The 23,582-nt window shown below is 41.7% G+C and overlaps 1 protein-coding gene across 5 annotated transcripts in view; it reads right to left on the reverse strand.

Annotated features, from left to right (window-relative positions):
• Positions 1–23,582, reverse strand: part of FAM3C (FAM3 metabolism regulating signaling molecule C) — a 54,718-nt gene that overhangs the window by 2,448 nt on the left and 28,688 nt on the right. For all 5 annotated transcript variants that reach the window (XM_051848905.2, XM_051848906.2, XM_051848903.2 and 2 more), the window contains 4 exons: positions 18,162–18,220; positions 16,588–16,638; positions 14,472–14,556; positions 192–318 (listed from right to left, as the gene is read on the reverse strand). In XM_051848905.2, coding sequence (XP_051704865.1) covers positions 192–318; positions 14,472–14,556; positions 16,588–16,638; positions 18,162–18,220 — 322 coding nt within the window. The remainder of the gene's footprint in view (positions 1–191; positions 319–14,471; positions 14,557–16,587; positions 16,639–18,161; positions 18,221–23,582) is intronic.

The raw sequence follows: 23,582 nt of genomic DNA on the forward strand, positions 1-23,582 counted from the left end.
CTTATTCTGGTGTAAAAAATGTTGAAATCCATGTAGTTTTTTCATAATGTGCATTTCCATGAGCGTTTTAAAGATATTCTTGTAGTTATTAACTGTTTTATCTAATAGTCAAATAACTGGAATAGGAGTATGCACTGTAGTTTCAAACAATTTGTTTTTGTCCATGAATTATGAGAACCCAAGACACTAACCTGTTCAAAAGGGCTTTTTGTCTTAATGCCTTTCCCACCACAGAAGACCCAGTTGTCTCTAAAACCAAGATTAGTAATAGATGTACTTCCCAATTCTGCAATGAGCCGCCGTGCCTCATCATTGAGTCTGAAAGGAGGAGAGAAAAGAACACAATGATACACAGGTTACCATACGTAATCCAGCTGATGCCAATGCACAGGCACTGCGACATGAAATGAGAATGTATCAGCTTAAACGAGGGAATACAACATGAACAGAAGTGTTTGCAGAGTAACACTCCCACTATTTGAATTCTTTAGTGGCCAAAAAATTATAAAATCCAGCAATTAATTTTAAGCTCATTCGATTAGGAAGTATCTTAGATGTCTTTTTTTTAATTTAGTAAATGTAAATTTCCAAAGTACAATTTATGGATTACAATGGCTCCCCCCCATAACTTCCCTCCCACTCGTACCCCTCCCATCTCCCGCACCCTCTCCCGTTCCATTCAAATCAAGATTCATTTTCAATTATCTTTATATACAGAAGATCAATTTAGTATATATTAAGTAAAGATTTCATCAGTTTGCACCCACACAGAAACATAAAGTGTAAAATACTGTTTCAGTACTAGTTATAGCATTACTTCACATTGGACAACACATTAAGGACAGATCCCACATGAGAAGTAAGCACACAGTGACTCCTGTTGTTGACTTCAGGAAGAGTGAAGAGGCAACCGACAGAATGGGAAAAAATATTTGCAAACTATGCAACAGATAAAGGGTTGATAACCAGAATCTATAAAGAAATCAAGAAACTCCACAACATCAAAACAAACAACCCACTTAAGAGATGGGCCAAGGACCTCAATAGACATTTTTCAAAAGAGGAAATCCAAATGGCCAACAGGCACATGAAAAAATGTTCAAGATCACTAGCAATCAGGGAAATGCAAATCAAAACCACAATGAGGTTTCACCTCACCCCGGTGAGAATGGCTCACATTCAGAAATCTACCAACAATAAATGCTGGCGAGGATGTGGGGAAAAAGGGACACTAACCCACTGTTGGTGGGAATGCAAACTGGTTAAGCCACTATGGAAGTCAGTCTGGAGATTCCTCAGAAACCTGAATATAACCCTACCATACAACCCAGCCATACCACTCCTTGGAATTTACCCAAAGGAAACTAAATTGGCAAACAAAAAAGCTGTCTGCACATTAATGTTTACTGCAACTCAATTCACAATAGCTAAGACCTGAAACCAACCCAAATGCCCATCAACAGCAGACTGGATAAAGGAATTATGGGGCATGTACTCTATAGAATACTATACAGCAGTCAAAAACTATGAAACCCGGTCATTTGCAACAAGATGGAGGAATCTGGAAAACATTATGCTGAGTGAATTAAGCCAGTCTCAAAGGGACAAATATCATATGTTCTCCCTGATCGGTGACAACAAACTGAGCACCAAAGGGGAAACCTGTTGAAGTGAAATGGACACTATGAGAAACAGTGACTTGATCAGCTCTTGTGCTGACTGTTGATGTACAATGTAATACTTTATCCATTTTAGTATTTTCTCTTTGTTTTGTTCTAGTACTATTGGTTGAACTCTGTAATTAACACACAATTATTCTTAGGTGTTTAAATTTTAACTGAAAAGTGACCCCTGTTAAATATAACAGAGGGAATAAGAGGGAGGAGATGTACAATTTGGGACATGCTCAATCAGATTTGCCCCAAATGGTGGAGTTAGAATCATGCCAGGGGATTCCAATACAATCCCATCAAGGTGGCATGTACCAATGCCATCTCACTAGTCAAAGTGATCAATTTCAGTTCACAATTGATCACACTGATAGGTCTAAGAGTCAAAGGGATCACACAAACAAGACTAGTGTCTGCTAATACTAGCTGATAGAATCAAAAAGGGAGAGAACAATCCAACACGGGAAGCGGGATACACAGCAGACTCATAGAATGGCAGATGTCCTAAATAGCACTTTGGCCTCAGAATCAGCCCTTAATGCATTCAGATCTGGCTGAAGAGCCCATGAGAGTATTTTAGGCATGGAAAGCCAAGACACTCTGGGGGGAAAAAAAAAAAACCTAAATGGAAGATCTCAGCGAGTGAGATCCCAGTGGAAAGAACAGGTCATCAAAGAAGGAGGTACCTTTCTCTGAAGGGAGGGGAGAACTTCCACTTTGACTATGACCCTGTCGGAATAAGATTGAAGTCGTCGAACTCAAAAGGCTTCCATAGCCTTGGTTACTCATGACTAGAGCCTAGGGAGATTACTGACACCATAAACCAGAGTGTCAAATTGTTAAGATGTCTTTATTTCACAACAATAATTCATCTTCACCTGTTTCTTTAAATACATTCATCAAACAAGTAAGTCACACCACAGTCAGAAGCCTATCTATACTATTCCAAGGTCTGGTATAGCCCATACACAAGTGATCATTGTAAATACTTTGTAAACCACATTTGAACAGGATAAAGGTAAATGCTGATGGAAATCTGGATGCTTCTAATGCTGTGTTTTTAAAGAAAACTTACTTTGAGAACAGGGATATAAATTCTACTTCAGTAGTATCTGCTAAGGGGTTAATAAAAAATGAAAATATTAAACATATAGCAGCTAAATGCATACTAGTAGAGCGAGAGACAGTGACAAAAGTACATTACTTGGCAAAGTGTTAACTGAAAAATGCCATTAAAATTTTTGTGTAAGGGATGGGCATTTGGCCTAGTGGTTGAGACACCAGTTAAGACATCTGTATCCCATATTGGAGCGTCTGGGTTAGATTTCTGGCTCTAGCTCCTCATGTTTCCCACCAATGCAGGGCATGGAGGCAGCAGGTGATGGCTCAAATAGTCGGGTCACCATCATGAATGTGGGAGACCTGGACTGCATTCCTGACTCCCAGCTTCAGTCTGGCCAGCCCTAGCTGCTGCAGGTATTTGGAGAGTTAATTAATGAAAGGGAACTCTCTCCAATGACAATAAACATTCTTTAAAAATTGTGGGGTAGGTATTTGGTACACTACTTAAGATACTCCTTGAAATGTTGATATCCCCTGTGGGAGTGCCTGGTTCAAGTCCTGGTTGTATTTCTGACCCCAGCTTCCTAATAATGCACACTCTGGGTGGCAGCAGTGATGGCTCAAGTGTGCGGGTCCTGGTCACCACATGGGGGACCTGGATTACAGACAAGGATCCTGGCTTCAGCCTGGTCTAGTCTAGGCAGTTGCAGACATTTGGAGAGTGAATCAATAGACAGAATCTCTCTCGCTATCTCTCTACCTTTCAAATAAATAAATAAATAAATAAATAAAATGTTTTGTAACAATCTGTGTGGGCCACTATGCTTTTGTTGAGTGATCCTCACTCTTCCCTCTATGTATAAGTGGAGAAGAAATATGGTAGATAAATGGAAGCTGTAGAGCTAAAAAAGAACAAAACAATAACCAGAAGCAGCTCCACAGGTATTTGGCATTGAGTCCTATGTATCTACTGCCCAAAAGACAGCTCTTACATATCAATCAGAGAGGTCTGGTCTGCTCAGTTCTGAGGCAAATCAAGTTTTATATAAGGAAACAGCAGGAAGGCTACTGAGGAAGCTACAGTACCTATTCATTCCACAGTGTTCTAAACATCCCATGTTACTACTAGCTTGCTGCTTTAATATTCATGCAGGAAACAGTACACAGAATGGTTTCTATTTACCTAACTTCAAGATAAACTAGATAATTTGTCAAAAAAAAGCTCTACAAAACAGGAAAGAATTTTATACATACATATATATATAACTTCCATGATTATATAAACCAGATGTATAGCACAGCAGGGCTGTTCTGACCACAGCTGAACGCTGCTGTCCACCTGGAGCAGAATCAGTAAGTAAAGCCATAATCCCTGGAATATGCAGTCCTTCAGACTCTCATCTCCCTCCCTCTCCCTCCCTCTCTCTCTCTCCCCCTTACTCTTACCACCCGTGCAAACATTTTAGCAAAGAGTATAAAATAATACATTATAACTAAATGAACAGAAAAAAAGTGAAATGTCTCCAGCAAAAGCAGCACAAAGTCTCTGTGAAGCTCCTGAGCCCTGCACATGCCATGACTTCACAGGTTTCCAGTTTTCTCCCCAAAGTTCCCAGGAGCCTTGGCTGCCACGCTCACCCTCACGAGTCAGCTATCACTTTTCACCTGTTTGCTCACCCGATAACCCCTGTACTAGGGGAAGCTGCTTCAGAGTACTGCCTGACCCTATTTTCTTGTTTCCAAAAGGTGTTAGGAAGCCACGGACCAGGAAGGTGGTCCAATTCCATTCACACATTTTACCCACGTGCCCCGTTTTCTGGAGACTTCTTTAGATGTCTTCACTTGTACTATCAGCACTAGTAGATGAGTTCACAGGAATAAAAGGTGTTGAGATGCAGAGGGCAAGTGGTAGGTTCACTGGGTAGGTAGGCGACTGCCTTCTGCAGGGACCCCACAGCGCCACTCACAGTAACATCCCAGAAAATTACACACTGGTGCCACACAAGCCTTTAGGGTAGCTCGTACATACCAAAAATAATAGATGCTGCATCACAAATGATAAGGGATTGCTTTGTACACAGAAACTGCCAGAAAAATATGTGGTCATCCAAATGCAAGATTGAGCTCCCACAAAAAGTAAAAACTCTTTCTAATCTAACAGTTTGCTACTAAGATGCACTAAGAAATGTATCAAAGGAGAGTTTTTCTTCTGTACTTTCACTTTATTTTTGAGGCAGAGAGACAGAGATACAGAAAGAGAACTCTCCTTCTGCTGGTTCATTCCCCAAATGCCAACAACAGGAAAGGTAAAGTCAGGAGCCAGGGACTCAATCCAGATCTCTCCCAAGGATGGCAAAAGCCAAGTACTTGAGCCATCAACTGCTGCCTACCTGGAGTCAGGAGTGGGGCAGGGACTTGAACCCAGGCACTCCAATGTGGGATATGGGTCTCTCAGCCGACGGCTTGACCACTAGGACCAGATGCCTGCCCCACTTTTGTACTTACACATCCTGTTTGAACAAACCTGGCCAAATACTGTTGCAGATTTGGAAGCAGCTTCAGAGTTCAGCTTTCCATTTTGATCCCATTAATTTCTTTCCTGTGAGACTAACCCGAGGTCCCGTGCAGAGACGCACTACCACAGCAGGCCGAAGCGTCCTTCAACTACAAAGGCTCCCTACCAGGACTGGCCTTGGGTGGCAGCTGTACACATGGCCTTGGGGAGCACTCTCACCCTTTCCAGAACTGGTAAGAATGATTCACTGTGCCTAAACTCTGTCCAAACAGTACAGCTTACGTGGAACACCTGCTTTCTGTCTGGAGTCTGGAATTCTGGGACAGATTAGCCAGAATGTGCCTACATGAACAGTCTGATAAAATCCCTGAGTGCTGTGTCTCCAATAAGCTTCCCTAGCAGACAACACTTCACGTGTGTTATTATAATTTACTGTGGGAAGAATTAATAAGCACATCCTGTCTGACTGGGAGAGGACTCCTGGACACCTGGGCTTGGTTCCCTCCCACACTTTGCCCCATGCACCTTCTCCCTTTACTGACTTTGCCTTGAATTCTTTTTTGTAACAAATCATAGCCAGGAGTCTACCTAGAGAAGGGGTGGGGACCTTTTTTCTGCCAAGGGTCACCTGGATATTAACATCAGTTGCAGGCCTCACAAAATTATCAGCTTAAAAATCAGCCCACTATAGACGTACTGAATTTTGAGTCCCTCCTGAGATTGCCTTGGCAGGACCAGACCCAGTGATTTTGTGGGCCTTATATGGCTGTGGGCTGGATGTTCCACACCACTGTCCTACAGAATCATCACACACCGAGGGTGGTACTGGAGACCCTGACACATATCCCTGTATACCTAACAGTACCTTTATAACAAGATGACTTCCTTAACACATCTGTAGTTTTCTTACCTGCCTAAGCAGAGTTTGGGGGGATTATCTTATCATTCTTTGATATCTTCTATTTAACTAAATAAGACAACTACATATTTCAAAAAGACATTTAAAAGCATGCAAGACAGGCAATGTTTTCAGCAATATAAAAATATGTAGTTGGCATCAAAATGCTCCATTTCTTTAAAAGCTAGAGTAACTCATACAGGTTACTTTAAAAAGGTCTCATGGAAAATGTGTATCATGATCTGGGGTCTCTGCTCATCCCACCCCAGCAACAGGTGCTCAGTGATTTTTCAAGGTAGCCCATTCCCTACCATCAAATTAGTAAGCCCCTATCTTTCTGAACCAAATGTCTCTCAATCCCATTTTCCATACATTTTTGATAATATATACATGCATTTATATGCAGCACAGCTTGAGGAGAGAAGCTTTTTCTTCTACATTAAAGCATCCTGTGTTCGTTTTTTTTTTGTTTTTTTTTTGTTTTTTTTTTTTTTTTTTTTAAGATTTATTTATTTATTTGAAAGGCAGAGCTACAGAGAGGGAGCAACAGAGAGAGAGCTTCCATCCATTGGTTCACCTCCCAGGTGGCCACAATGGCTGGGGCTGGGCCAGGCTGAAGCCAGGAACGTGGAACTCCATCCAGGTCTCCCACATGAGTGGCAGGGGGCCCAAGTACTTGAACCATCTCCCACTGCTTTCCCTGGCACATTAGTGGGGAGCAGGATCAGGGTGTTAGTGGGAAGGAGAAAGGATAAGTAGGTCAAGTTACCTTCATCTCAGCTTTTCAAGCAGTATATCACAGTATTGGGATTAGCATAGTCCATCGATTTCAAGTGAACATCGGACAGTCCCAGAAAACAGCCTCTAAGAAGAAATAATCAGGGCCTGGTGCAGTGGCATAGCAGTAAAGTTGCTGCCTACAGTGCCAGCATCCCATATGGGTGTCAGTTCAAGTCCCGGCTGCTACACTTCCAATCCAGCTCTCTGCTATGGCCTGGGAAAGCAGTAGAAGATGGTCTAAGTCCTTGGGCCCCTGTACCCATGTGGGAGACCCAGAGGTAGCTCCTGGCTTCGGATCAGCACAGCTCCGGCTGTTGCAGCCATCTGGGGAGTGAACCAGCAGATAGAAGACCCCCCCTCCGCCTCTGCCTTTCAAATAAATAAATAAATCTTAAAAAAAAAAATAATGAAACAGCAGCAGGATGCTGTGCCTATTGGGGAACGTTGGCAGCCATGTGGGAAGTAGTTTGTGCAGCTGATCAACAGCTGAATCGCTTAGAGGAGAACCCTGGCAGCCTGAGAACTCTAACTTTGGTAAACATTTGTAGCAATGACTTATATTTACACATAAAAATTAATCTGGAGAGAAACTTTATAGGACAAATGTCAGAATCAAGACCAAGTAGGCCCGAATCAGAAAAATTAAACAAGAATATATGAATAAAAAATCCTTCATTTAGATAAAAGAAAATCAAGTTCTAAGGATAAAGACCTTACTTGGCGGTGTTTAAAAATAAATCTGAGATCAAAAGAAAAGAGCTGAGACTTTAACTTGACCAAAAACTCTTGAGCCAAAAATGCGATGTGACTTTTTTAAGGAAAACTAATACAACACTAGTCGGCATGAATATTCAAAGAAATGTAATCTCTAAGACATGGCAAGCTAGCGTCTCTGCTGCGCCCTGCACTGGCCAGACCACATCTGGAACACTGTGTTTAATTCAGGGTACTCATTTTAAGAGATACAACGACCAACCAGAGAATGCCCAAGAAATATAGCCAGGAGGGTAAAACAAACTAGAAACTTAACATGATAAAAGGTTAAAGGAGCCATGCGTAATTGAGTCTGGAAAAGAGAAAACTGCAGGAGCTAATCAGCTTCAAATACTTCAAGTATCAAATGACTTGGGGAACATATTTATTGTTTAGTTATTCCATTCACCCAAGTTAAGGACTATCAGACAGAACTCAGAGGGAGACCACCCTGAGAACTTAACATTTCCTCATGAATACTTTTTTTGTTTTGCTTCAAATGGAGAAAAAGAAAGGGTACTGAAATCTTACATGTGTGGGGCATTCAGGGGTCACAGAAACATTGCCAGGGAGCCTTGCCTGGGAACAGAGGCTATTTCAGCTGACCTTTAATATCCCTTCTTGGGGCCAGTGCTGTGGCACAGAGGGTTAAGCCATTACTTGAGACACTGAGCACCCCACACAGGCACCAGTTCGAGTCCCAGCTGCTCCACTTCTGATCCAGCTCTATGCTAATGTGCCTTGGAAAGCAGCAGATGATGGCCCAGGTGCTTGGGACCCTGCCACTCATGTGAGAGAGCTGGATGAATCTCCTGGCTTCTGGCTTCACTGGCTTGAGCCTGGACCAGCCCTAGCTGTTGCAGCCATTTGGGGAGTGAGTCAGCAGACAGACTGATTTCTCCCTCACTCTGTAACTCTGCCTTTCAAATAAACAAACAACTTAAGATGCCTTTTTTTTTTTTTTTTTTTTTGACAGGCAGAGTGGACAGTGAGAGAGACAGAGAGAAAGGTCTTCCTTTGCCGTTGGTTCACCCTCCAATGGCCGCCACGGCCGGGACAGAATCCGGCGCCCCGACCGGGACTAGAACCTGGTGTGCCGGTGCCGCAAGGCGGAGGATTAGCCTAGTGAGCCGCGGCGCCGGCCTTAAGATGCCTTTTTAAGATTTATTTTATTTATTTGAAAGAGTTACAGAGAGAGGTAGAGACAGAGAGAGAGGTCTTCCATCCGCTGGTTCACTCCCCAGATGGCTGCAACAGCTGGAGCTGCACTGATCCAAAGCCAGGAGCCAGGGGTTTCTTCCGAGTCTCCCACGTGGGTGCAGGGGCCTAAGGACTTGGGCCATCTTCTACTGCTATCCTAGGCCATAGCAGAGATTTGGATTGGAAGAGGAGCAGCTGGGACCAGAACTGGCACCCATATGGAATGTCGGTGCTTCAGGCCAGGGCTTTAACCTGCTGTGCCACAGCGCCGGCCCCTTAAGATGCCTTTTAACTCTGAGACATGAACATTTAAATCTTTCTTAGACATGAAGTTAACTTGTCTTATAGGAGGAATACATTATCCAAACTTAGCTTGCTCATTCAAACAATCATATTCTTCACTTAATAAACAAACAAAAAAAAACCCTATTTATGCTGGAGTTGGGGTAGAAAGGAGGCATCATTAGAGACTGGCACTCCCTAACGTTTGTTTTCTTATAGTTTTTTTTTTCTCTCTTTTTTTAATAGGTTTCCTGATTAAAATCAAGAAACATTAAGAAAAAAATGGAAGAGATTTCTTCATGGCAGAACTTTCAGAGTCTTTATGCATAAAATCCTAAAAGGGGAGAAATACAAAGGGAGATCTTCAAACTTATTTGCTCGCTGTACTTGTAAAGAACTGCGGTCCCACTGACCACACTGCAATGGCACAGTCCCAGTCAGCCTGTTCACGTTCCCGGTACTGCTGAGGGGCTCCTCGCGTTCAGTCCTAACTAGGATCCGAGAGGAATGCAGAATGAGGCCTTGCTTTCCCTAGTCAACATGCAAACAAACCCCCCCTCTTGGAAAGAGTAGGCCTTCCTTTTTTTTTTTTTTTTTAAGATGTATTTATGTATTTGAAAGAGTTACAGAGAGATGGAAAGATTGATTGATCTTTCATCTACTGGTTCACTGCCCAAATAGCTGCCAACAGCCAGGGCTGGGCCAGGCCAAAGCCAGGAGCCTGGAGCCTGGAGCCTGATCTGGGTCTCCTATGAGAATGCAGGGGCCCAAGCACTTGGGCCATCTTCTGCTGCTTTCCCAGCTGCATTAGCGGGGAGCTGGATCGGAAGTAGAACATTCAGGACTCAAACTAGCATCCATATGGGTTGATGGCATCACAGGCTTAACCCACTACAGCACAATGCCGGCCCTGGCCCTTCCATTTTACACTCTAGACTCTCTTGGGGTAAGTGGGAGGAAAACAATTGCTTACGAGGTAGGATCCAGTGGCCTTCCATAAGGAAGAGCATCCATACACCAGTAGCAACAGGAGGGGCTTCTGTCCACACATGAATAGGTACACCACAACCCAGGCAGCATTTCAAGTGTTACACAAATCCCTGTCCAGATACCCTGCTCACACTGCTGTATTACATACATGGAGGAGGCACTTCCTAAGGACTACTGGTCCATTTCAGTGTAAAAGACGGGATGGCCAGCTCTTTGCTGTTGCAGCTAGGAAGCAGTGGATGATGGCTCAAAGTAGCCAGGTCAGCACCAACCATGTGGAAGACCCAGATGGAGCTCCTGGCTTCCAGTGGGCCCAGCCTTAACTGTTGTAACCATCTGGAGAATGAAGCAGCAAATGGAAGATCTCTCTCTCTTTCTGCCTTTGAAATAAATAAGCAAACCAATCAAGCTTACAAAAAGAGAATGATGGGATGACAAGTCAGGGTCAAGTTTTAGCCTCATAGTCAGGACACCAGTTAAGATGCCTACATCCTGCATCAAACCAGGTTTGATACCAGGCTCTGGCTTTTCACTCCATCTTCCTGTTAATGCAGACCCCAGGGAGCAACGGTGGGGGCTCAAGTGCTTCGGATCCTGTTACCCACCTGGGAGACCTGAATTGAGTTCTTAAGACCCTGGCTTCAGGCCTGGTCCCACCTCCGGGCCTAACGGCATTTAAAGAGTGGACCACAGAATGGGAGGCAGCATTTGCTTGCTCCTGTGTGTTTGTACTTGCTTGCTCTGTCTGCCTTTCACAAAATCTTTTTCTTAAAAAAGCATGCTTAGAATTTATTTACCAGTGTTTGGAAGAGGGAAGTATCCGAAATATATGTGCTCCAAACTGAAGATGCAACAACCTAATTCACTGAAATGCCGCAAAATTGAAGCACATGTTGACCAAGCAGGAAGAGATATTAGTGATTTACTTTCGCTTGCAGTTGAACCCTCTTCTGAGGCTGTTTTGGTGCATTTAATGGGCACAAACACACACAGTAGCTGAAGAGTTAAACATCACTCCTACTTTAATTCTTAGGTATGGCTGTAATTTATTATTAGGGAGAAAAAGTCTGATTCTCATCAGATATAGTAATGAAGTAATCTGGTAAAGACAGGTCATGCGTGTCTCTTCAGAAAAAAGGCTTTTCAAAGAAATGTGAAAACCTCAGACAGACAGACATACGGTATCCAATTCTCTCAGCAACAGCAAACTGCAAAGGACTGGTTTGTTGATAAGGAAATCTCACTTACAATTTGTTTTGTTTAGTTACATGGGAATTATTCAGTGTACCAGGTTTTATTAATTGATGATTAATTTTTATTAATTGATTAACCAAACATCAATTTATGGACTTAATACCCCTTCAGTAAAACCAGATTAAATATACAGTGTCGATGAAACTACTTCAGCTTATAGCAATTCATAAAATGGCATTCTTGGTACAGATGTGCAATAATACAGCTATACACCAAATACAATGACGAAGATGAAAGTCAGCCAATAAAAAGGCATGAGAGACATGAATGAGCCTGGGGAAGCAGCACATGAGCACTCAAGTCCCTGGGCCTTTGCCACCGACAAGAGAGACCCGCGTGGAGTTCCTGGCTCCTGGCTCTCACCTGGCCCAGCCAGGGCTTTTGAGGTCATTTGGGGAGCGAACCCACAGTTGGAAGATCTTAATCTTTTTCTTTCCCTCTCTCTGCTTTTCAAATAAACAAACCTTAAAAAAAAAAGTCATACTACACTCATGTGTGAATCTTGTGATTTTTAAAGCCTTTTCAATTCAATCTGCAAGTGATTTTTTTTAATTCTTGAAAAAAGCATCTGGAAAAATATCATTGAAAAGATTTTTGAAAGAAAGAGTAATATTAAAAGGCATTTAGCCACACCAGAGGGGTATGAAGTACATTATTTTTTTTAATAAAATAGTTGTAATTGAAATAGTGTATTTTGGGAACAGAAATAAATGGGTCAACAGAATAGAAGAGAACAGAAATCCCAGAAGCAAGGCCAAATCTACATATGAGCCCAGGGCACACAGGCCTTCCAAGTCACAGGGAACTCAATGTAATGTCTAAAAAGACACGAAAACAGTGACATCACTGGAAGAGAAAATCTACTAAAACAGCCAACTTAAAGACGGAAAAATACTTCTCACGTATAAAAGTGGAAGAAACAAAAAAGGAAAATCAAGACTTAACTACATAGGAATTAGTCTAACCTTTTAGAAGTCAAAATAGTGTATAAAGTAACAAAATTAAGGGGTCCACGTTGTGGCGCAACATGTTGAACCCTGTTGGCATCCGATATGAGTCGCGGCTGCTCCACCTCTGATCTAGCTCTCTGCTAATGGAAGGCAGTGGAAGATGGCCCAAGTGCTCGGGCCCCTGCTACCCCTGCGGGAGACCTGGATGAAGTTCCTGGCTCCTGGCTTTGGCCTGGCCCACACTTAACCTTTGCAGCCATTTGGAGAGTGAACCAGCAGATGGAAGATCTTTCTCTCTGTCTCTTTCTCTAACTCTGCCTTACAAATAAACCTATTTTAAAAAGTCACAAAATTAAAAGCAAATGATATACAAAAAACACATTTTTAACATAAGAAATTAGTGTACTTAATATAAAAAGGCTCTAACAAATCAATATTCGTTCAATCTCACCAATAATCAAAGAAAGGCATATTTTTTTGAAAGGCAAGCTATCTTTTCAAAACTTTCAGAAGTGGAATTTCAAATTACTAACTAGTAGTGTCATGGAACTCTTGAAAAAATATAAAACTAAAGCAAATTTTAAAATCATTTTTTTGAAAAACCTGTACATCCTTTAACTCAACAATCCCACTACAAAAAAATTGTCTTGAAGAAATAGACAGGGATTGTTAAAAACTTTTTAAGGCAGTGCATTTCACTAAGTGCACAAAACAGGAAATAGCTCAAGTTCCTAATAGACATATTAAATAAATCATGACACGTTTCAAAACTAGAGTAGGCCGACGTGAACAATTTGATTATAAAGAATATTTATAAAAATATATATGAATAAAAATATTCATCCCAGGAGTGAAAAGGTAACCAATAGATACTATTATTCTAAATATTTAAAACAAAGAAAATAAGTATTTTAATTCATCTGGAGTGGAAACTAAATACTATCAATGCTTATCCCTGGCCAGTGCAACGAACCGTTTTCTTTGTGCTTTTATTTTCCAAATTTTTACAAGCATAATTTTAAGAAAAAAAGTTACAAAACTATCTATCATTTATTAAACATCATAAAATATATATCACAACTACATCTTTGACAATTAATTCCATTTATAGGGACCTATTTAGGACATAATCAAAGGTGCAACAAAAATAATATAAAAAGGTGTTTATCTTAATGTAATTTATATGATGCAAACACTGACAAAAGAGGAAGTTTTAAATGAATGTGAGCTGGGCAGGCGTTTGACACAGTAGTTAAGGGGCAGGGTGGGACACCCACAGCCCCTATCAGAGTGCCTGGGTTCAAGTCCTGGCTCACTCTCAATGCCAGCTTCCTACTAATGGGCACCTGGAAGGCAGCAGTGATTACTCAGATCATTGGGTCTCTTTCACCAACATGGGAGACCACAACTGAGTTCAGAGCTCCTGGCTTTGGCCTGGCACAGGCCAGGATTGTTGCAGGCATTGGGAAGTGAACTAGTAAATGGAAGATAGCGCTCTGTCTCTCTGCATTTCAAATAAATAAAATAAATAAATCAAAATTAAATAAAGGGGAGCCAATATGATGAACTGTCAACCATGAAAAAAAAAAAAAAAAAAAAAAAAAAAAAAAAAAACACTGCTACTGCAGAATATCCATGCCAGGGAAAACAAATTAAGGGTATCAGAAACCAAAATTTAAAAGTATAAAACCTTCTATATACAATGTCATTCTAATATTACAACAATACATGCATGATAAATATTTATCCAGAAAGGAAGGAAATAAACTGAAACAAGCTAATGGTGTTTTTTAGTAGTTAGAAGTACATTGCTCCATTATACTAAGCTGATCTTCTGTATATTAAGATAATCGAAAATGAATCTTGATGTGAATGGAAGGGGAGAGGGAGTGGGAAAGGGGAGGGTTGTGGGTGGGAGGGACGGTATGGGGGGGGAAGCCATTGTAACACATGAGTCGTACTTTGGAAATTTATATTCATTAAATAAAAGATTAAAAAAAAAAAAAAAAAAAGAAGTACATTGCTCCATCTTACAAATTTTTTCAATGAAAATGGATTGCATTTATAATCATAAATTATACCTCCAGAGAGTTGTATAAGGTTTTAAGCTTACATACTTGGTTGCTCCATCATCGTATGTTCCCATTAAAACTATTGTTCCATCTTGTATGGCCTTAAGAAACTCAATAAACGGTTCCACATCTGAAGAAAAAAAAAATAGTGATTTGTTTTTTGAAAACAATTATTAAGTAAGCACCATGATAATCTCTGAAATTAACATAAAAGATAATTTCTGTATAAATTTGTAATTTTTAATGTCAAGTAATCCAAATCTTAATATAACTCCACATCCAGCTTGCAATTTCCCAGTCCTGATGTACGCTGTGACTTCTGCACTGATATGCCTAAGGCGAAAGGAAAGAGAAAACAAAACAAAACACACAGTAAAGCCATGTGAAAGCATGACATCAAGTGAAAACCGCAGGGAAGGGATCTCTCACATATATAATTGGGACTATGGGAAATCTGATTCTGTCATCTTTGAGCTTCAGGAAGCAGGAGAGGAACTCAGATTCCTTGAGTTTGCAAAACTTTGATATTTTTCTCGGAAGACACACGGCTTTTATCCAATTCTCAAAGAAATCTGTCATTTTTTTTTAACCTATCAATTCACTCACACACAAATTTAAAGGATCTTCTACTTGTTATCAAGTGGTGGAAGGAATTTAGGTTAGGTTATCCCCAAACCCCAACCTAATTATGGCAAATGCTAGATCCACAAAGACTTAAAATAAACCACTTCAAAACTGACTACAAAGTGGCGATGCCAGACAGACAGCTCAAGAATCATGAATCTTTTTACATCCTGAGCTCTTTACAACGTCAGGGTTCCTTCTAGCCCTCAGATCTAATACTATTTCAAAACTAGGTTACTGCAAATTTATCCAATTTTTCTTTCCACAGAAAAGGCTGCAGATTTTCTCTAATTGATCAGATTCTCTAACAGTACCATTTTCAACTCAGAAAAGTGTAACGGAACAGTGAACAAACGATTTCCATCTAAATGCAGAGCGGGCACCGCAACCGCTGCCGGGCCTGGTTGAGTGCTTTCCGCAGCCACTCGTCTGCCTGTAAGAGTTTTCCTACACGATATTCTTTAAGTAGCACCAGTCATGCCTGCAGAAGCTAAAATTGACGCTAGGATTTTAAGCATAAACAACTTCTGACAGCTACGAAATTTTTCGGCTTCGTTTAAGAAACAAGAGTACACAGCATCTTATCACAAGCTAAAAGAACGCGGAAACCCATATTGTGGAACCCTCTTCACATACATTTCAGAAAGACTGACGAACAGCTCTGGCTCCCTGGGGAGCCTCTCCCCTGGGGAAAGGGCCCAGAGCCGCCCTCCTTCCCTCGCACTGCGGGCGGCATCCTTCAGTGGGGCAGGTTCTTGTCTCTGTCTGCTGGTGGCTCCTTCCCATCCCTTAAAGGTCTTCCAAATAGGGAAGGAAAAAAATCCGTGCATGACTCTAAATCCAGCGAAGGACAGAAAATCTGACTATTCCTCCTCTCAAATATTTATCTGGCCACGATCAGAAGACAGAACTGGAAGGAATAACAGGATTATTGCTTTTTCTAAAACCTGACAGTTTATCCTGTATGCCCAGTTCTCCTGGTTTTGGGCCAGCACTGTGGTGCAGCGTGTTAAGCGGCTGCCTGCTACACCAGCATCCCATATGAACACCGGTTCACTCAGCCGTTGCAGCCGTTTGCAGAGTGAACCAGAGGGTGGAAGATCTGTCATTCTGCCTTTCAAATAAATGAAATAAATCTTTAAAAAAATTCTACTGGTCCTGATTTATTTTTGCGACAGAAAAATGGGTTGTAAAGAAATCCATTCCATCAGCTGCACTGGTCGTGCCAGTCTGCAGATTACTTGTTCTTTTTGTGACTCTCAGGCACGAACCCTAAGGAAGTCTAGCTGTGACTCTGTTGTCCTGCAGAAAATAAGACGCAGGTCATTTTTTGAAAATACCAAGTTTGCTTTTATTGTACTCAATTACACATCAGTACATCCAATTTGACTGATGGCTTAAATATAGGACATTTAATAAAGTGAAACAAAATGAACACACAAGTTGTACCGTTACTCTGTCGTTAATGAATTGCATTATATTGAGGTGACTGAGTCAGTACCAGCAACAATACTCAGAATTATATGTATTCACTCACCTCCTCCCCACATGTCAAAATATTTAGTGTCTAATACTTCTCCTGTTTTTCCTGAAAGAAAACGAATTCACATCAGATTATGCTTCTGACATATACAGGGCAAATGATCTTAACCCAACGACTCATGTGACTTCATTACCCGAGATAGAATTATTTGGAGAACAACTTAAGATGGAAATTCTGTGTGTCTGAAATACATTTTTATTTATTTATTTATTTATTTACTTATTTTATTTTTTTTATTTTTTGACAGGCAGAGTGGACAGTGAGAGAGAGAGAGACAGAGAGAAAGGTCTTCCTTTGCTGTTGGTTCACCCTCCAATGGCCGCCGCGGCCGGCGCGCTGCGGCCGGCGCACCGCGCTGATCCGATGGCAGGAGCCAGGAGCCAGGTACTTATCCTGGTCTCCCATGGGGTGCAGGGCCCAAGCACCTGGGCCATCCTCCACTGCACTCCCTGGCCACAGCAGAGAGCTGGCCTGGAAGAGGAGCAACCGGGACAGAATCTGGCGCCCCGACCGGGACTAGAACCCGGTGTGCCGGCGCCGCTAGGCGGAGGATTAGCCTAGTGAGCCGCGGCGCCGGCATGAAATACATTTTTAAAGAATAAGTTTGGGATAAGACTTTCTCATTAACCTTTTAAGCTGAAGAACGACAAACAGAAGTTTATCACCAACTGCAAAGCACTCCTATTCAAGCTTAGACACATTTCTTCTTTAGGTGTGACCATCTTCCCTCATGTAAGAATTACTCAAAAATATATACAAGTTCCACAAACAAAAAATTTACATCCTTGAATCAGATACTTTCTGTATTAAAGTCCTCATAATGTTGTAAGAATGCACATTTCTTTTCCCTATAAAATGTATTCTTTTGCTATCAATTAATTAGGTGAATAGATACTGAACCTTTTTTCCTAAGAAAAACAAGGGTAAAAAACTGCAGAAGTTCATTTTCCATTGTGAACAAAGAACATCTTCCTACACCCGAACTGGAAAAGGTAACAGTGGCTCCTAACCACCCTCCATGGCCTGACAGCGTAATTTTCCTATCAGAATGGTGAGGATTACTAGGCAATGGGCCTCACTTTAGGGGTGCAGATTTTCAGATTCAATTTTTCAAGAATACTCAAAATGTCCAGGATTCAATGGGAACAACACTAAAAATTTACAATAAATCCCTCCTCTTTGTTCCACCTCCTACCCCACCCCAAAGTCCACCATCCTTCTGTGCCGCCCTCATTCCTGTCAAGGTTTCTTCATGGAATGAAGTATTTGCAGTATTTGTGGCGTAGTTTCATCCAGTGAGCAGTGGAAGGGTTGTTAGCTGACAGTTCCAGGACAAGTCCCCGCACAGCGCACAGGAAGCTGCAACGCTTTCGAGAACCCTTGCTAACAACATACTCAACACACTTAAGTATGCACTAGTAATTGTTTTTTAGGGGTGAGGAGGGAATGAGGGACTCAGGACTTCAGGGTCAAGAGTGGCGCTGGTAGCCTGCTCCCTTGAGGCTGGAATGCACTGGGGCACAAGAATACGCCTCGCTACATTCACAAGCTAAAATAATGATTCTTACCATTTGCCAAGGCAACGTTGATCCCTCTTCCAACGTTGTTCTTCACGCCGCTCATTAAACTGAAGGGGAAAAGTCAAGACAAATTTAGAATCAGATACTGCACACGGATCACAAAAATAAAGTCATGCCAAAAAAAAAAAAAAAAAAAAAAAAAAAAACCCACGTTAGGAACATCACGTACACACACGTACGGCACATCCTTCAGTTGATCCTGCAGGGGGCATTTAAAGGTTTCTACCAAGTCAGAGCAGGCAGTGTAACACTGAGTAACTTTAAAGCAATGTCCTTAAATAATATTCTACAAATGGAAATATATATCAAAAAGCTTTGGGACTGAACTACTACACTATTGCTTGCTGCTCTGTATCAGATTACAAAATATCACTTTGGAAAAATCCCTAAAACACATGAACATTATGCACATGCCCTGTTCCATCTCCAGGGATCACACTGTAACAGGTAATCTTTTCCACTCTGTGCAACATCACAGTGATCTGAAACAGAAGAGACATTAACCACCCTCCTGTCAACATCTGCTGAATCAGGTAAGTTTTCAAATACGAGACAATTATTTCTTCAATTTTTTTGTGCTATTCATCATATGACAGTGAAAGGCATGACCCACTTTAAAGCTGAATCTGCATAATTCACATTTTCTCCCTCACTTTAAGTCCAGAGCTTGAACCCACAAACGTTTTGTGTAGAGTCTGAGCAGTCACTAAGAAAAGTTATGCAAAAAGATATACTCAAAAACACTATAAATCAAAAGGAAATTCTAAAAAACATTCACGTAACTCAAAAAAACACAGTAAAACCCGAGAGGGGCCAGAGCTGGGGTGCAGAGGGCTAAGCCGCTGCTTGTGACACTGGCGTCCCATAGCACCCAGTAAATCCTAGCTGCTGTGCTGCTGATCCAGCTCCCTGAGAATTTGGGAAAGCAGAATACAGCAATTAAAACCATTTGGGGAGTGAACCAGCAAATGGAAGTGCTCTCTCCCTCTGTCCCTCATTCTATCTCTGCAGCTTGGCCTTTCAAATAAATAAAATAAATCTTCGAAGCAAAAAGAATAAACAAAAAGAACCAGCCATAGAGAATTAAAAACTAAACTGACAGATGCTATCTGTAAGAATAAGAAACAACCTGATGCAAAAATGCTCAAAGGCTTGGAATACACTTTTCTCACAAATGGTCAACAAGCACAAGAAAAGATGCTAGACATCATTCATCGATGTGGAAATGCAAATCAAAACCACAATGCAATATCACTTCACCTCTACTAGGGTGTCTACAAACAGTAAGTCAGATAACCTAAGTGTCAAAAATGATATGCAAAACAGCTCCTCAAATACTACAAACAGCCACCACTAGAACCAAAATCCGCTCCCTTAAGTATAAAGAAAAAAACATGTGTTCACATAAAAACTTGTGTAAATGTTCATAGAACCATTATTATTACATCCATAAAGTGAAAACAACTCAAATGTCTATCAACTGATGAACGGATAAACAAGCTATTGTACTAACTGTAGAATGGATTATTATTCAGCCGCAAAATAAAGCACTAACACAACACATTGCAACACGGACTTGAAAACAGTAACCTAAGTGAAGAAACTGATCCTAAGAGAGCAAATATTACCTGATACCACTTAAATGAAATGTCCAACACAGGCATCCATGGAGACAGAAAGTAAACTAACGGTAACTTAGGACCAGGATAGTGGTGAGTGAGAGCCAAAAAGTATAGTGTGCCTTTTTGAGATGCAGAAATATTCTAAAATAGATTGTGACAGAGATTCTGCACACCTGTGCACACACTAAAAACCACTGACTGAAGAGAATGGCATGCGAGTTATGTCTCAAAGCTATCTAAACAAAAGAACACAGAGAGGTCTATGCTCTACCACATGACCAATGCAGTAGTAAGCGGCTTCCAAAGAGGAGGGAAATTTCAAAGTGCATTTGCTCTGCCCCTTTAAGATAACTAAATATTAGAGAATTTCATATCTATCAGATTAGAAAATACAATATCACAAAGTAGCAGTTTTGGTTAACTTCTTAGATTAATAGCCACAGTGATGTTTCCAAGTAGCCATCTTTTCAGAGTAAGCTGCTGTATTGTATATCCTTGAGTCTATCATAAAGCAAAGAAACAGATATAAGGAAGCAGCACAATGACACAGGCTGCCCACAAGAGGGCAGCAGCATATCAATTTTTAAAAACTGGAACTCACACCAAGGAAAACTCAACAAATGGAAAACTACTGAAGATGTAAAATGTGTAAAAGCCAGTTCCCCTTACTAACCCATGTTGAACCACTTTATCTTTCATGCATATGAAGGTGCCATCCCCACCATACACCTCAATGGAAAGATATAAAGGAAATGATTATCTAACTTGTAGATCTATGCTAAATCTTCAAATTTTGTTTCTAAATCTTCAAATTTTGTTGTAGTTACTACTACTTAAAATGAATAGTATAAAGCAGGGTTTATTTAGCAAGCTATAGCTCATGGGCCAAATCAATTCAGTGGTTCTTTTATTTGTTTTAAATATTTATTTATTTTTAAAGTCAGAGAGGGAGAGACAGATTATCCATCTGCTGGTTCATTCCTCAGATAGCCGCAAAGGCCAACACTGGGCCAGGCTGAAGCCAGGAGCTTCATCCAGTTCTCCCACATGGGTGCAGGTGCCCAAGAACTTGGGTCATCTTCCACTTTTTTCCAGGTCACTAGCAGGAAGCTGGATTGGAAGTAGAGTGGCTGGGACATGAACCAGCTTGCAAACAGGATGTCAGCCTCCCACACAGTGGCTTTACCTGCTACACCATGATGTGGCTCATTTGTTTTAATACTCATTGAGTTTTCACATTTTTAGATGGCTACAACTAATGGATTATATAATTACCTACATAATACGCTTGATGTTACTTCTGAGCACTCACAGCCAAACCTGGTCCTTAGTTTAAAAAAAAAAAAACAGAAAGAAACCCCAAAATACTCAAAATAGTCTCCTATGTGTTCCTGCACTAAATATTTATAATAAAGTAAAATAATTCCTAGTAACAACCTCGGACTGAAATCCAACGAGATTATTTGCCTCAGATGACAGCTGTGACTTTAACGTGAGCACATCCTAAGTTCTCTATCGCAAAGTGAAAGCTCTTGTTTTACTGACACCTGAGGTTTACACCCAAAATTTCCTCATAAGATCTCCTCATCTTCATAATATATGTTGACTCCTTCTGATTATCATTAAAATCATGTCCACTACCCTAATATCTCTCTCTCTCTTTTTTTTTTTTTTTTTTTTGACAGACAGAGTGGGCAGTGAGAGACAGAGAGAAAGGTCTTCCTTTGCCGTTGGTTCACCCTCCAATGGCTGCCGTGGCCGGTGCACCGCACTGATCCCAAGGCAGGAGCCAGGTGCTTCTCCTGGTCTCCCATGGGGTGCAGGGCCCAAGGACTTGGACCATCCTCCACTGCACTCCCTGGCCACAGCAGAGAGCTGGACTGGAAGAGGGGCAACCGGGACGGAATCTGGCGCCCCGACCGGGACTAGAACCCGGGGTGCCAGCGGCGCAGGCGGAGGATTAGCCTATTGAGCAGCGGCACCGGCCTCTCTCTCTCTCTCTTTTTTTTTTTTAGATTTTATTTATTTATTTGAGAGGCAGAGTTAGAGAGAGAAAGGGAGAGACAGAGAGAAAGGTCTTCCCTTTCACTCTCCAAATGGCTGCAAGGGCTGGAGCTGGGCACATCCAAAGCCAGCCAGGAGCCAGGAGCTGCTTCCAGGTCTCCCATGTGAGTGCAGGGGCCCAAGAACTTGAGCCATCCTCCACTGCTTACCCATGCCACAAGCAGAGAAATGGACTGGGAGAAGAGCAGCCAGGACACAAACTGCACCCATATGATGGGTGCTGGCAACGGAGGCTTAGCCAACTACACCACAGTGTCTGACCCGGAGTTCTTTTATTTTAAAGTGGAAGAGAGAGAGAAATCTCCTGTAAACTTGTTCACTCTGCAAATGCCCATAGCACCTGGGGCTAGGCCAAGCTGAAGCCAGGAGCTCAGAACTCAATACAGGTCGCCCACAAGGGTAGCAGAGACCCAATCACTTAAGCCACCATCTGCTGCCTCCCAGGGTACATATTAGCAGGAAGCTGGAATAGAATGCAGAGCCACGACCTGAATCCAGGCAGTATGATGTAGAATATGGAGTCCCAAGTGGCAGCTTAAAAACCGTACCCAACCCCTGTCCAACATTTACAATGAAAGCATTAATCCTGGTGATTTTGGCATATTTACACATTCAAGTTAATGAATTATTTCATTTTCTCCTTTTAAAATGATTTTTCCCCAATGAAATCAACCTCTGAGAAAAAGTACCCAGATCTTTTCTGAGATTGGAGCCACACTGACAATTAAACTAAGTTACTTGTAGAGTATTTGCTTATTTTAAGAACCTGGAGTCGACTACTCCAATGTCTTCCAGCATCTGCTCCGCCTCCTTCACAACAGGACTTGGTCTGGCTCCGCCCAGTGGGAGATGTCAGATCCACTGCAGTGGATAGGACCAAGGGACTATCTTCTGGATGGGCAGTGGACAGAGGCAACGTGTCCCACCTGTTCAAACAGAAGTGCTTGCCTTCCACCTGTCTGGCTCCCCTCACCTTTCATCTGAGTCACGTGGACTGGAGGAAACCTAGAGGCTGGCAGGGCAACCAGCAAGAAGAAATCAAGTCTTTGAGAGAGAGCTGTTATGGAGCACATCTGCCCATCTCTCTAAACCAGCTCCTTCCTCCAGCCTGTCACACAGACACCTCTGAGTCAACACACTCCACTAAGGATAAGTGTCTCATTTTGTGGAGGAGACACTGGCATATGTGATGTGTTCCTTCTCTTACTGAGATAATAGTCAAACAACTGACACAGAAGAGATCACTCAGACACTGAAATACTTAGTACAGTTCATTAATACTCTCAGGAAAAGATTCACGTTAGTTAAAGAAGTCTATGGAGATTGGATAAAGGTACTGAAATACAGGTTAAAATTAGTCTAAAAGTGAAGAATGGGGAGCAAGTGTTTGGTGTAGCATTAAAGTCACCAGTTAGGACATTCACCCACTCCCCATATCAGAATGCCTAGGTTCAAGTCCTGATTTCTTTTGTAATTCTAGCTTCCTGCTCATGTGTACCCTAGGAGATAACAGCTGATGGCTCAAGTATTCCAGTCCCTGCCACCCACATGGGAGACCTGGATTGAGCTCCTAGATCCTGGTTTCAGTCTTGTCTAGCTCCGGCTGTTGCAGGTATTTGGGGAATAAACAGGTGAGTGGGGAGGCTTAGCCCACTACTCCACAGCTCTGGACCCCAACCTAATCTTAAGTATCAGCTTTTATCTATACCAGAGTTTTTCAACT

The sequence above is a fragment of the Oryctolagus cuniculus genome, chromosome 3, assembly GCF_964237555.1.
Source record: "Oryctolagus cuniculus chromosome 3, mOryCun1.1, whole genome shotgun sequence".
Classification (NCBI taxonomy): domain Eukaryota; kingdom Metazoa; phylum Chordata; class Mammalia; order Lagomorpha; family Leporidae; genus Oryctolagus; species Oryctolagus cuniculus.